Raw genomic sequence first — 15,865 nt, forward strand, 5'->3', positions numbered from 1 at the left:
AAAGTGAATGTGTCAAGACACCAAATTCATAATTCATTTTCATTTCAGAAACTCTTTTCTGCAGCTGCTCTGCAGTTTGCTTAACATTTACGGTTGACATTGAAATAAAAAATAGAATAATTCTTTCAAGGATCTCTGTTTAACTTTGGAGAGAAAGATAAACCCAGACTAGTTTTTTTTTCTTATATTGTTTTTCTTCCTAACCACCTCCGATATTTATGCTGCTCCCAGGCTGACAGCAGAACTGACCCGACATTAATAATGAATCCATTTTACTTACCCGTCCTGTCTTTCCCTGAGTTCCCGGGATGTGTGTGTGCACATCAGAGATGCCTGCATGAGCTATCGAATGTGCATTAGCTTGGACTTGGAAATGGTACAAAAGCTCCCGCTACTCTTTATGCTCCACTGAACTTCATCATTTGAGCTTCAAGCTTCACTTTGAGTTCCCCCTACACGACGGATCACGCCGTGCGCATCTACGGCTTTCACTGCCGTGCCAAAATGTAGTTAGAGACTCTGAGGGTGGTTACAGCACTCCACGTTCTTAAGAACGGATTAAAACACAATCTGAGGTACATACAACAGGGGAAATTAAATTCCATTTTGTGTAAATAATATAGTTATGCATGAAAGCTGCATTTGTTTGAAACCAATATTAATTACACACACCAATAATATAAACCAATAAAATCTTCTACCAGGCCCACAAGAAATGAATTTGAAACTCAATCAGCGCTAATCACCGTAATGAATCCCATTCGCATTACAGTTGTCTGATTCTTTCGCTTCGCAGATAGTCAAACTGCAAGGCCCATTCAAGGACTTCCCAGAATGCACGCTGTTTGACCTTCTGAAGTACGACGACGGGGACGGCGATAAACACTTGGCCAGAGAAGAGTTCTACACGGCATTTGGTAAGTGGGCGGGAGTCCTCTGACAGTTTAGCGCAGATCGGCTGATTTTATTCTGAGAAAAGTCTGAGAAAATCCTCGGAATAAAACCGCTAACGCTGTGGCAATACCGCGGCTCCAGGGAGGGCGTCCGCCGAAAGGCATTAGCATTTCTCGCGCGTCGTTTGGCAACGCGATAAAAGTGCAAATATGAAGTAATTCAGCGCTCCTTTATCTTATTATCGGATGTGCTGTCTCTGTACTCTTTTTGAGTTACTTGGCTTGAAATGACATTTGTTTGTACTTGGCGTTCTGCCTGAAGTCGAGCATGGAGGCGCTCTCCCCGCCCGGCCGCGGTCTCAGCGCTATCGCGGATACGGATCTGCAGTGTTGCTACGCTGCGCAGCATGGCTGTCAGGTCAAAGAAATGCAGCGGTAATGGTGATACCTGGGGTGTCAGATGGCATCTTTTGACAAACAAAGAGAAGAGTATTTGCTTTTGTAACTCGCTGTGTTACTAGGTGCAGATCTCTATGAAAATGTTCTGAAAAAGAATGCTATGCATTAGCATGACAGAGCCATTGTATGTGTGTGTGTGTGTGTGTGTGTGTGTGTGTGTGTGTGCATGTGTGTGTCTGTGTGACTTTGTGTGTGGGTGTTTGTGAGAGATTATGATTATATATTGTGTGCATGTGTGGGTGTTTTTGTGTGTGTGTGTGGGTGTGAATGTGTGTGTGTATGTGTGTGCAGTGTGTGTGTGTGTGTGTGTGATTTCATGTGTTGAGAATGATCACAGATGCCTTAGCACACAGGTGTCAAACTCCAGTCCTGGAGGGCTGTAGTGTCTGCTGGTTTTTGGGGTGTTCTGGGTTCATTCAAGTCACTGATTGGTTAAAGTATCCACACGCCTTGTTCTCAAGGCCTTAATTGGCCTTAATTGGCAGCTGATTGAAAGGAAACCGCAAAAACGCGCAGACACTGCGGCCCCCTGGGGATTCAGTTTGACACCCCTGCCTTAGCATATCCATGCAGAATCCTGCATAGTATGCCTTTTAATCTGGTATTGTCCAGTTAATCCGTGTACGTCACATACGGTCTTTGAATTACACTGAAGTGTAATTCAACACTCAACATTTGACCTTGCTGCCATCTATCACAAATTTAGACAGCTTAAATCTGTACCTTTTGTCACTCACTCTGGTGTAACTTCTAAGCAGAAATCCGAATGTGTGTGTCTGACATGACAACTTAATTACGACATTCATCACTGTGAAGGGTACCTGGCGGACACCATTAATTCTGTGTGCAAAAGGCCTCGGCGGGGGGAGAATTCCTGACATCTTTTTCAGCCTGGCATGGGCATACTGGACAGCCATTAGGTACTCGTTCCACCCTGCCAGCATTTGCCATTACATGTTTTTTTTAGACTATGTACTACAGTACACAAAATTATGATTTCACATGTCAAAGCTATGCTGAGGGTCTCCCGTGGATCAATCATATTTACGTTTTTTTAATCCGCTATGGTACATTGGGGCAGGTCAAGCCCCACAACATGTCAGTGTAGTGGAGTGCCTTAGTGACATGGCTTATACTGTGGTGGTATACTGTGTACTGTTCATTCATTTGCCTGGACAGGTTGTTAGCAGGCATCCCGTCTCCTGTTCTCAGGAGTCTCCCAGAATGTGTCCCCTACTCCCCGATACCCCCGAGTGGGCAGAAATCCCCCCTATACCCCCGAGTGGGCAGAAATCTCCCCTATACCCCTGAGTGTTCAGAAATCTCCCCTATACCCCCGTGTGGTCAGAAATCTTCCCTATACCCCCGTGTGATCAGAAATCTCCCCTATACCCCTGAGTGTTCAGAAATCTCCCCTATACCCCCGTGTGGTCAGAAATCTCCCCTATACCCCCGTGTGGTCACAAATCTCCCCTATACCCCCGTGTGGTCACAAATCTCCCCTATACCCCCGTGTGGTCAGAAATCTCCCCTATAGCCCAGAGTGGTCACAAATCTCCCCTATACCCCCGTGTGGTCAGGAATCTCCCCTATACCCCAAGTGATCCGAAATCTTCGGTCCAGAATTGTGGAACCACTGAATGCGGGTGAACCCCCCAAAGCCCAAGGTCAGGTCATTCGCCCCCCTCCCTCTCTTGGGCTGGTCTCCCCAAAATCATTTTTGCACGAGTGGGATGTCTATATAAGGCAGGTCTGGCACTGTTTCTCTAACTCACATGAACAAATGTTTTCTGTTGAATTAACCAAATTTCATATTTACACTGCGTTTTTTCCAGGGATATTAAGACTGAATAATTACCTTTAATTCAAGTATGATTATCTGTCCTTGAATTAACCTCACAAATAGGTAGAAAAAATTTAAGTGAAGCAGAAACACAATTTAACACATTTACCAGTTATTAGCGGTCTAATGAGCAGGGTGTCTATGGTAGTCTTATGTTCCAATTAGTATTAAAGAATATCTAGAAGGTAATTAAACAGTGTTGATTGTGCCATCATGCCTGTAGTATGTTCGAGTCGATTGATAACTGTCTTTTACACATTTAAAAGCCTCTAGATTAAATATTAGAACGGATCACATCCATGGAAAGATCTACACCTCTGATGTAATGCATTTCAGGAAAAGCATGGAAATATTTATTATTTCTGCTTCAAAGGATTTGGCAGAAAGCGACAGGTCAAATTAAGGGCTTCTGAAAAACTGCTACTTTGCAGCAGTGGCAGCTGTTTGGGCTGCAAAGTTTTTGGCAGCGGGAGTGATTTTTTTTCTCACAGCTTCCTCGTCCGAGAGCATCAGCGGGGGACAGTGTTGTTGGCAGCGACCTTCACCTCTCAAACAGATCTGACAAGGCAGGACAGGAAGTCACGGTCCCCGTGGCGACGTTTCCTTGGCGGCGAGACCGCGGTGCTCTTAAGCAGGTGGCCGGACAGATCCGGACAGATCCGGACAGATCCGGGTGTGTGGGAATGCGCAGCTCTGAGCCCGTGCCATCATGGCCGGCGATTACCCAGCAGGCTCTGTGGTCCAGGGCTGTCAGTCAAACCCCAGCCTAGTGCGCCGTGCTTTCGCACACGCATTCTGAGTTTTAAAACCCCAAAACAAAACGATAATAAATGTACAAACCGTGTGAAATAGAACCGCGCCTTAAAGATGAAGGATGTCTCGTTAAATTTTAATTCCTGACGCCCCAGAAATGTCTTCAAATGCATGTGGTTTACGGGAGGATTCTCTTGAGTTATTTGCGTTAGGTTAAAGAATGGTCAGCTAATTAAAAAGCAGGCATGAATTATCTTCCCTGGGGCAGGCACGACTGCAGCAGGTAATACACGGGAAATGTAATAGTGTAATGATTCATTTTCAAATGACTTCAATGAATGCTTGTTTTTTTCTTTTTTCACTTTGAGTGCTGTGATGGAATTGTAATGTGTCTGTAGATATCCCCCGTCGACAGGCAGTGGCATTAAATCACATTAAATGGCATTTAATTAAAATATGAAGGCTTCAGACACCACATTCATGTGTGCGCTGTGTAGCCCACCACTCTCGATTGCTAAAAGATTCAGAGTGCTCGCACTCCAGTGCATGAATGGCAAATTAAAATGTAAGCAGACATTGTTATCCAGAGTGACTTGCATAAGTACATGCCTAAAGGTTTAGGCAACAATGAACCGATGCCAAGTGATTGTGATCACAACTAATAGTAGCTCTTAATACATTACTTCCTTAGAAGCAGCACATACATAAACCTACAACATAAAGTTAATTGTGGGAGACTGGGAATGTAATACTTTAAGTAGCAAATGGGTTTGTGGCTATAGTTTAGATGTGTATTCTTATATATACAGTAATAAAACAAAACGAGACCTATAGCCTATACAACTATTTATTTTTCTTTGCAATTAATTTTACCAAGTTTTATATACAATACTTTTGTGCAGAAAGATAGTCACAACAGACAGGCAGACACAGGTAACAACATTACTATGGGCACAGGTAAAGAACAGCTTTACTTACCATGGCCACAGGTAAATTACAGCTTTACTTACCATGGGCACAGGTAAATTACAGCTTTACTTACCATGGGCACAGGTAAAGAACAGCTTTACTTACCATGGCCACAGGTAAAGAACAGCTTTACTTACCATGGGCACAGGTAAATTACAGCTTTACTTACCATGGGCACAGGTAGAGAACAACTTTACCTACTATGGACACAGGTAGAGAACAGTTTTGCTTACCATGGGCACAGGGAAAGAACAGCTTCTTATAAGCACAGGTGATCATCTCGCATCTGATTTTTAATGTCCTGGAAATTAGTTCACATGTAAAAATCCCACGATGGCATTTTGCAATTTCAAGGAGAAATATAATAGATATAAAATATGAACAGATATATTAAATAATAGATGTATTTACACATAATCCATGGGCAAACGGCAAAAAAGAATTTCTGGGGGAATTAGGACGTACTGTTATCTTCAACCACTAGGGGGCGGATGTTCAGATTTCAGAACATCCGGTCACCTGTCATTGAATTAATTGACCAGGCTCCCCTGCCGATGTTCCACCTCCATGGCACACTTAACCTCTTTTTTTTGTCAACGAGAGAGTCCAAACTTTTGTCACCAGCCATAAGTGCCGTTGGAGGTTTATTTCCAATGAATTCTGCACAGCTTAATGGGTTTGTTGTTATTCAGAGTGTGTTGGGCGAGGCAGAAAGTTATGGATGCAAACAGGAAAAAAAATGCTATATTAACTAGATTTACTAGTGCATTAGTGCTTTAAAAGCTAAATCTACTGGAAAAAGCCCTTGTGCGCTAGAAATGAAATTTAAGGTTTGAGCCCATCGATATGTTCACAGCGTTGCCTATAAATGGTTATTTCTACATTAGCTTTTGCCCTTCAGCGGGCCATAATGAAAGAGTTGGAGTGCTGAATCGCCCTTTCTCTCGGAGGTAAAGGGAACGCGGGTTATGTGTGTCCGCTTCGAAAACCCCGGAGCTTCGCATCCACTTCCTTTATGTTCGCCCGGGATAATTCTTAAAACAGAGCTACATTCAGCAGAGCTCCCGTTATAGCTGTTCAGATGCATGGACTTTATGTAGACGCAGTATGTTCTGATTGTCCACATTGTCTGCATTCAGCTGTTGTCTGCATTATTCATGATAATGAATGTTCTTCCAGCAAGTCGAACACCGTTGGAAAATTCTCATTGCATGTTAAAATCCAATTTTCTCACAAATACTGGCACTCTTTCCAACATTTACATTTACATTTTAGTCATTTGGCAGACGCTTTTAATCCAAAGCGACTTACAAGTGCATAGGTTCTACCATAAGTCAAAGCATCACATCCAGAAACTAGCAAAATACACATGAAATGCTGTTCTAAACATAGTTGTCATCATAAGTGCATTTTTTTTTTTTTTTTTTTTTGGGGGGGGGGGGGGGTTAGACAAGGATAGGGATATCAGAAAGGAGGGGCAGGGGAAATCAGGAGGGAGGACTAAGGTAGAGTTTGAAAAGGTGGGTTTTGAGTCTGCGTCGAAATAGGGGGAGGGATTCTGCTGTTCTGACAGTGGTAGGCAAGTCATTCCACTACTGAGGAACCAGAACGGAAAACAGGCGTGAACGTGCAGCTCGACCGCCAGGTGCACGTTGAGAGGGAACCATAAGGCGACCAGAGCTGGCAGACCGGAGTGGTCTAGCTGGGGAGTAGGGAGTGATCAGGGATTGTATGTAAGGTGGGGCAGTCCCCTTAGCAGCCTGAAATGCCAACACTAGGGCCTTGAAACGGATGCGTGCGGCAATAGGAAGCCAGTGGAGGCCAATGAGAAGCGGGGTGACATGAGTCGACCTGGGCTGACTGGTGATCAGGCGGGCTGCAGCATTCTGGACCAGCTGGAGGGGCTTGATGGCACACGCTGGGAGACCGGCTAGGAGGGAGAGACCGGCTTTCCAAGGATTGTTCTCTTTTCGCTCAAAAGCAGTCAGATTCAGAAGACAACAGTTCCTATATTTTGCTCATAATAAAAGTCAATTTCAAGAGGTTCCATGAAAATAAATGACCTGCGAATTTGGCAGCTCGCGATTAGCTTTTTTATAAGCGGCGTTGGAAGCCTGCTAAAACACAGTGGTATGTGCAAAGTGGGTACTTCATGTGCTGCATCAGCTGCCCCTCTTGGAGAAGATGTATGAGTAGCCTTTTAATTCCTGTGTTTTTCCCCTTGCGATTTCTATCAAGCATTCCAGTTAAGCCACATTAATGCAGTGCTTAGCCAATCACATCCATTCTCACCGGCTGCCCTGCTGCATGTGGATTTGTTGTCGAAGTAGATCACTCGGGTGCGTCTACAGAGTGGTACGTTCCAGTTTCAAAAACCAAAAAAGCCACTGACAATTTTTTAGGTGGATCTTTTCATTGCTGCAGTTAGGATACTGTTAAGAGAACACCATGAACAGTTTATATAATATAATACATTTACATGAAATTTTTATTTGTTATTTGTTATTTGGCAGACACTTTTAATCCAAAGCGACTTAGAAGTGCAAAGGTTCTTCCACAAGTTAAAAGCATCAAGTCCATGAATAGCAAAGCACGCATGAAGAGCTGTTTGAAAGACAATAGTCATCATAAGTTATTTTTTTTAATTGTTCTTTTTTATATTAAGGGTTAGGGTAGGTATTTCATGGTTGTGTTAAATTTGTTGTGTATAGTTATGCCATTATATAAATTCACCAGTGAAGCTAGCTAATGATTAGGTAAAAACAATAAAAGTTGACTATAACACTAGCCAGTGCATTGTTTGCAGAGTGCAATTCTAATATGGTGGCAATGGTAATTCTGATAAGAGTGATAACAGATTGCCAAAACATTAATAATAATCATCATCATCATCATCTGTATTGCACTTTTCTATGCAAATTCATAGAATTCATAGAATCTGATGTCCATTTCTAATGGAAAGTTTTTTTTAATCAATTATTAAAAATACGTGAAACAAAATCAGTCAATTTTAAAGAGTGAACACTTCGTGTGTTGCAGTCTCTCTGGAAGGGAGGATGGAAAGAGAGGAGAAAGGGAGCATTAGACCTTTTTCTCTCCTGAATACAGACCTGTGTAGTGAGGTCACTTGGATAGAAGAGCTGATATTGGGAAAACAACAAGCACAATCAGCACTGTCATACGTTAGTGTCGACTCAGATTGAGCTAAAAGTGAGAAGGCCTATTGTCCCAACATTATCGACTGCATTTTGTCTGAGGTGCCCGTTCTTTAGCTCAGAAGCACCTGAACTTGTGCTCACCAGTGCTGCAACATCAACAGTTTTAAATGTGACCACCTGGATGGGGGGGATTCTGGTTTGCTTATTTAAAGGAATTGAACTTTAACCCTGCAGAATTTACGCTTGGCACCGTGTGTTGTATGAAACATTTAATTAATTCTATTCCTAGTAATTCAGTTCAATCTTTTGCTAAGGCGTTAGAAAGACAATTTAAAACGGATTTATGAAGGATTGACGTGTGTGCTCAATGATTCACTGTGTAAGAATGATGCAGATGCCTTTCATTGATTTTGCGGTTATGATGTGACATTCAGATCTCGGATGTTAAGCTTCCGTTGGCAGCAGACGCTGGCACCAGATCTTCGGTGTTTACCGAGGCTTGTTTGGGCTTACGGTATCAGAGAAAGCTCGCCTTTTGTGAGTACACGGCAGTGTTCCTGCTTGACTGTTACTCTCCCAGTCCCAGTGTATTCTAATAGCCTGTGAAAAATCCACCGGCTCATTGTTCCCAAAATCCATTTCATAATTTGTGTGCTTGTCCTGTCACTCAAATTGTCCATTGTAGTGTTGGTGAAAATTCTCATGCAGTTGTTACCTATGTCTAACTCAATGTCTGTCAATTTGCCATAAAAATCAGGACAGCATTGTGATTTTTTTCCCTTAAAGACTGGAACGCATACTTTTATAGGATAAAAGTATAAAAGTGACAATGTAAATTAAGTTTTATTCACCCAGGGGGAGTGAATTAGTATAACTGAATACATAACAATTGACTGATTTAATAAAGATATTCAATTAATTGAAAGAAACATGCTACACACACTCACAAACACACTTGCAGGCACACACACACACACACACGCATGTGCAACAAATGCTCTAAGAGGTGCTTAAATGCTGTGATAGTGCTAGTCAGATTGACTGAACCTACAGTACAGTGCAGTAGTGTTCAGCTTGTTGTAATCTTTTTAATTGTAAGTTATTTGTTGTAAAAAGAAAATGCCTCGGTACACTGTTGTAATCGACAGTTTACTGGTCACAACGTGCTGTGAGCGACATTGGCTCAGGAGATAAGAGCAGTCGGAGTGTTGTCGGTTCGATCCTGGTTCGATATCGCTTCAATCCCACCCTGGGTGTGTCGAAGTGTCCCTCAGCAAGACAGCAAACTCCCCATTGCTCCTGAAGTGCAGTTTGGCGCCTTGCATGGCAGCCAATCGCCGTGAGTGTGTGTATGAATGGGTGAAAGTGAAGCATCAGTCGTACAGCGCTTTGGCGCTATATAAATACCAACCATTTACCATTTACACGGAGTGACACGGGCCAATGGCAGGACCAGCAGGGCTGACTTTACAGCCCTCTGTGAGCACAGAGAGGAGCACACGGAGCAAAGAAAGAGCTGAGGCACACAGCGAATCTGTTTCTCAGGAGGCTGGGGCTCCCATGCTCTTGTTGAGGATATGTGTGTTTTTATGTCGTCGTCTGCATGTGCACTGTGAATTGTGAACGTGATTGTGTCGGGGGGGAGGGGGGGGCCAGAGAAGCTTCCAGATGCTTCTCCCAGCTCGTTAAATTATTCCATGCGTTGCGAGACCATGCCTATTTTACAGCAGGTGTGCCGGAGGCTGCGTAGCAACGTGCCGGTCGGGAGGGAAACGCGGTTTAGCTGCTCAGACACCGCCGCGACGGTTAAACGAGTCAGCCGCTTAACGGCACCTATTTCAGACTAATCGCCGGCACGTAAAAAGATACCGTGCCGGGGCTGTCCGTGGCTCCCGGATATCCCCCGTTCGTTTCGTGAGTTAATAGATCAGGATCGGGGCGCGGGGTCACGCGCTGCTTTGGCTTCTGCACCATCAGCGGCCGCTGTGGCTTCTGGGGGTTTCGTCCACGCAGACAGCGAACACTTTACATGAAAGACCTGGGGGAGAAACGTCTGCAGCTTCTTATTTCTTTTTTTGGTTTGTTTATTTGCTATTTTATTTTACTGTACTTATAATGTGTAAATCAGTGGCTTGCACACATAACATGCAAGCATATTACATGGTACTTACGTTCTATTACTATTACTACTGCTACTACTACTACTACTACTACGAGGAAAGAAGAAGATAATGACATAATGATGTAATGGCCGAATGATGTAGGCCGTATAAAGGTTATATGCATAGCTTATGAAGGATTTGTTCAGTTCTCAGAGATATCTTTTTTGTCTGTGTTTCTATTTATTTGTTTACAGTTCTGGATGCAGTGCAAAGTATGTACAATTGATGCCGATAACTTTTCTTTAAAAAGCAGATGACTGCTCTACCAGGTACCAGGGCCTGAGCTTGGTTAAACAGCCTTCTCTCACTTTGTGCCCTGTGCATGGAATAATCTCTCCGTCTTAATAATCGTGTGACCTTTGGCGAGTTCAAAGCCATGAGAAATGAGTGTGTAAAAGAAGACTGCACTGGGCTGGATGTGCTGTATGTCCGCTCTGCAGTGGATGTGCTCCTTATAATTTACTGTGCTTTTTTCTCCCTTCTCAAACTCTGGTAACTTGGTAACTGTGGGCTGTCTTGGCCAGCTCGCTTAAGATAAAAAATTCAAGTCACATTTAGAAGGCACATTGAAAATAACTACTGTCAACCAAATCGCTGTACAATTTCTAATTACTATATTTGTACAAAAATATGTATATCATGTGCTCCAGAACATATTCTAAAGCAGTGGCCCTCACTCCTGGTGATGGAGAGCTGCAGGGTGTGCTGGGGTCCTCACTCCTGGTCCTGGAGAGCCGCAGGGTGTGCTGGGGTCCTCACTCCTGGTCCTGGAGAGCCGCAGGGTGTGCTGGGGTCCTCACTCCTGGTCCTGGAGAGCCACAGGGTGTGCTGGTTTTTGTTGTTGCCCAGCACTTAATTGATCAATTAACCCTTGTGTTGTCTTAAGGGTGAAAAATGACCCGCCTCTATGTTTATCTATGTGATCTTTTTTTCAACTTGATATTTAATGGCAAAGTTTGACAGGTTGTTTCTTCATGCAAAATAGATTTGGGGTTTAAAATTCAATGAAGCTGCTTTATTTTAGGGGTTTGGTGAAGGCTGGTTATTTTTACCCTTAGGACAAGGGGAGTTTGCAGAATGTTAAGACTACACAAGGGTTAAAGCAGTTAATTACACAGTTAACTCACCTCACCTGGTTTCTTGGGTCTGATATTATGGAAAAAACAAAAACCAGCACACCCTGTGGTTCTCCACGACCAAGAGGGAGGATCACTGTTCTAAATCCTTGCATATATTTATTGCTAAATAAATAAGTGTGGTAATTTATGAATTTATAATAAAGCATATAATGTATGTCAATATTCTCATGTTCATGAAAAAGAGCTGCATCATATTATTTCAGACAATACTTTTTAATGTAATGATAAGGTTTTTTTAAACAAGGATAGTGAATTCTGCTGCAAATGTAAGATTCAATTCGTATAGTATAGTAGTTTTTCACAGTTTGCAAATCAACCACATATACACAACTACAATTGTATCTTAACAACCTATTAATATATCTCAGGGGGAAAAAAAGAATAATGATCTTCAGCTAAAAATAAAAACAGTATCTCGTATATCTCGTGCAAGTTGCAAACAAATAAGACCAAACATAAGCTTTGTCAAAATGAGTCTTTTAAACAACACCAGTGTCTTCTGGTAATTCATCTGCCAGTGTCTTCAAGGCAGATGATTCGGGCTACAGCGGGAAACGCGAAAGCCAGGCTCTGAAAACGCCCATCCTGCCAGCACGTCCTCCTCCACTGAGAGGAGTTGTGAGAACCCTATCTCCTTTCTCCTCCTCTTGCATATGATTGTGTCTGGTTGTCTGGGGCAGGGAGATGAGTCATTTTCCGGGTTTGTAGACGGAAGAGAGAGCCGTCTCCTGTTATCTTCATGCTCCCTGGCCGTGTAATGGCCTCTCTCACTCCTTCACCGCTATTCTCCATCGGAGGCTTTCATTAAACCCGAAAGCACCCTTTCCCCTTTGTTTGAGTAATTAGCAGTCAGAATTAGCCGGCTCCGTGTTTAATGAGTGGATTGTCAAAGCTGGTAAATTTGTTCATTCAGACAGTGCCCTTTGAGATGGGATACAGTCTCCTTTTTAACATTTTTTTGAGAGAAGATTGTATATTCCCTACAGTCACAGAGTGAAGCAGACGCTTTTGTGAAGACTGATTTAATTCCCTGGTAGCAGTGCAATGGGAAATAATGATCATTCGCATTCAGGAGAAACCTTTATAGTCCAAACAAAAACCTCAAGGGTACGAGGGAAAGGTCCTGGACTCTTGATAATGCGTAACTCATTTAGATGAGATCAGTGTAACTCAATTTTTGCTACTGTACAGTGCCATAACTTTTATCAGAGTGATCTAAATTATTTTTAAAGAATTATATTCTTTTTGCATCACAAACCCTGGTATGACATATGCACTGTAAAAGTGGTGAGAAGTCTACCTGGATCTGTGTTAAATGCAGTCTTCACACGCCATATCTCTGCATCTTGCAGAATGCATGTGAAGACAGTTGGGATTCGCAAATGTATTGTCTGAGAGGTAACTGCAAAAGCTTAAACTTTTCCTTGTTCTATTCCTGGTGGTGCGTTAGCATGCAGGGGCTGTCAGCCAAGGCGGTGTAGAGTAATGGTGGGGAAGTTGGCCTCTAGCAGAGGTTATAGGGTCCATTCCCTCGTGCTTTCCTGTTGTTATAGCCTAGAGCAAGGTGCTTAACCTGCTATGCTTCAGTAAGAAATATATAGATACCTTTTTTTAACCCCTTAAGTCTCGCCGGGCTGCGCCGGTTAAGGGTTTAGTTTTTTGCATTCATTCCTTTTTTCGTAGTGCAATTTTGAATCACTATGGGAACAGGATATACCGTTTGAAAGCGTTAAAACAGTTTTATCTATATAACTTATTTTAAGATGCCATTGCTTTAGCGACAAGAGTTCCTTATTTTGTAACATGTGGGTAGCAAAACAAAACAAGCAATATGGTAATGTCGGTGTCCTTTTCACGACAAGGGTCTCGCGAACCAAATGCATGACAGTTTCTAATTCTAAACATGGGCTAACTCGGAGAAACATAAATGGTTGGCATTTATGTAGTGCCTTTATCCAAGGCGCTGTACAATTGATGCTTCTCATTCACCGGATCACACACACACCGACAGCAATTGGCTGCCATGCAAGACACCAAACAGCTCGTTAGGTGCATTTCGGGGTGTCTTATTCAGGGGCACCTGGGGCGGGAATCAAACCAGCAACTCTCCGACTGCCAGACAACTGCTTTTACTGCCTGAGCCAATGTCACCCCAACATTGAGCGAATGTCCATTGTTTACCATTGTTAATTTCTCTGGAGGAATTTTAGCTGTAATTACTGAAGCACTTGGACATATGAATGCTATTAGGGATGGTCATTTTCAGTGTTTTCATGGTTCGGTTAACTGGCAACATTTAATCGATTATCTGATTAAAAATCTATTATTTAGAACGCCCATTATAGGCTGTACAAGCATGCTGCAATCGGCTGGACCACAGCAAAGCAATACAATTCAGTATAAGCACATTAATCACATAGAGAGTGTGACACGACCATGCATTCCTCGAGTGCTGAATACACATATTCATTTCAATCAGAAAGTGGTTGTAAACTCATCCAAAAATGACAGATTGATCAGAATGTCTACAGCAGAGCTTCCATTTTTAAATGTGTATTCAGTGGCAACGCAACTCGATATTAGTTGTCATGCCCAACGTAATTTCATAACAGACACTGCCGTCTTTTATCCCAATGGTGGAACGACTTGCCTACCACTGTCAGGACAGCAGAATCCCTCCCCATATTTCGACGCAGACTAAAAACACACCTTTTCAAACGATACCTTAGTCCTCCCTCCTGGCCCCTTTCCAATATCCCTCTTGTCTAACCCCCCCAAAAAATAAGGTCAAATAAGATTGCACTGACGATAACTGTCTTTTTGTTTAGAACAGACCTTCATGCGTATTTTAGTAGTTATGGATTTGATGCTTTAAACTGTGGAAGAACCTATGCACTTGTAAGTCACTTTGGATTAAAAGCGTTTGCCAAATGACTAAAATGTAAATGTAAAAATGGGATTTTCACAGGTATTAATGAAACAGCGTCTGCTTTCCACCTGCTAATAGCACAGCAACACACCTTGCTTCGGTTCCTACGCGGAGCCGAAATGGCACGGGAGCGTAATGAGGTGATTTGGATTGCAGTGTTTATGATGAAACAAAAACCAACACTCGAGTCGTGTCTCAGCTGTCGCTACAAATCCTCTATCGCCGTGCCACGGGGTCTGATTTGTTTCCGCTGCTGATCGGAGCGTTTTTTTAAATATAGCGGTTGATCACACAGTTGAATTCCCTGTGTTCTTGGGTCTATACAGGGTGCCATTGCAGGAACAGAGCCGGCCGTTTCTCTTGACCCCTGACCTTAGCAAATCCACTACATTTCAGCACATCATTTTTAATTATTATACATTTATGTTAATTTACGTATATTAAATTTTAAACAGCAGATTGTATGCATCTACTGTACAGTATAGCATCTTAGATAATTTGTTAGTATACAGTATTTCCTAATAAGAATTCAGTGGACAGTAGAAACGGTAGAATTTTGCTTTGTAGCAAACTTGGAAAAAAAAGTCTACACTTTTCTTGTTGCATTCATGTTACATTTACTACCTTTCATAGGTTTAACATTAATAGCCTTCGTGAAACACGTGAGAAGTGTTATACTTTTCCTCCCCCGTTGTGGAACACCCGTTGATATTTTATCAGCACTCACGGCTGCACTTTCTGGCTCTGTTGTGCTGTCACCCACCACTTCCTCTCACACTGCGGGTCAGGAGTCAGCCTCACACGGACATGATTGAGTCTGTGGAGGAGACCTCCTCTGCAGCTTAACGGGGCTTGTGGGCTAAACTAAACCCCCATCTACCCCCCCCCCACTACAGTCAATTGTGCTGTCAACACCGGTAGCAGTAAAAATTCCACCCGTGCGCTACAACAGGATGAGCCATCTTGCAGCCCCATGAATTAAATTAATATTTATTTTCATATGAATATCCATCCATCCATCCATCCATCCATTATCTTAACCTGCTTATCCTGAACAGGATCGCAGGGGGGCTGAAGCTTATCCCACCATAGATTGGGCGAAAGGCAGGAATACACCCTGGACAGGTCGCCAGTCCATCGCAGGGCACACACACCATTCACTCACACACTCATACCTATGGGCAATTTAGACTCTCCAATCAGCCTAACCGGCGGCACGGATGGTGCAGTGGGTAGCACTGCCGCCTCACAGCAAGGAGGTCCTGGGTTCGAATCCTTGTCGGCCAGGGCCTCTCTGTGCGGAGTTTGCATGTTCTCTCCGTGTCTGCTTGGGTTTCCTCCGGGTACTCCGGTTTCCTCCCACAGTCCAAAGACATGCAGGTTAGGCTGATTGGAGAGTCTAAATTGCCCATATGTATAAGTGTGTGAGTGAATGGTGTGTGTGCCCTGCGATGGACTGGCGACCTGTCCAGGGTGTATTCCTGCCTTTCGCCCAATGTATGCTGGGATAGGCTCCAGCCCCCCTGCGACCCTGATCAGGATAAGCGGGTTCAGAAAATG

At 43.2% G+C, this 15,865-nt stretch overlaps 1 protein-coding gene across 3 annotated transcripts in view; it reads left to right on the top strand.

The window, feature by feature from the left end:
* Window positions 1-15,865, top strand: part of LOC133130850 (follistatin-related protein 5-like) — a 183,402-nt gene that overhangs the window by 100,360 nt on the left and 67,177 nt on the right. For all 3 annotated transcript variants that reach the window (XM_061245755.1, XM_061245757.1, XM_061245756.1), the window contains exon 6: window positions 797-917. In XM_061245755.1, the coding sequence (XP_061101739.1) occupies window positions 797-917 (121 nt within the window). The remainder of the gene's footprint in view (window positions 1-796; window positions 918-15,865) is intronic.

This window comes from Conger conger, chromosome 6, assembly GCF_963514075.1.
Source record: "Conger conger chromosome 6, fConCon1.1, whole genome shotgun sequence".
NCBI lineage: Eukaryota > Metazoa > Chordata > Actinopteri > Anguilliformes > Congridae > Conger > Conger conger.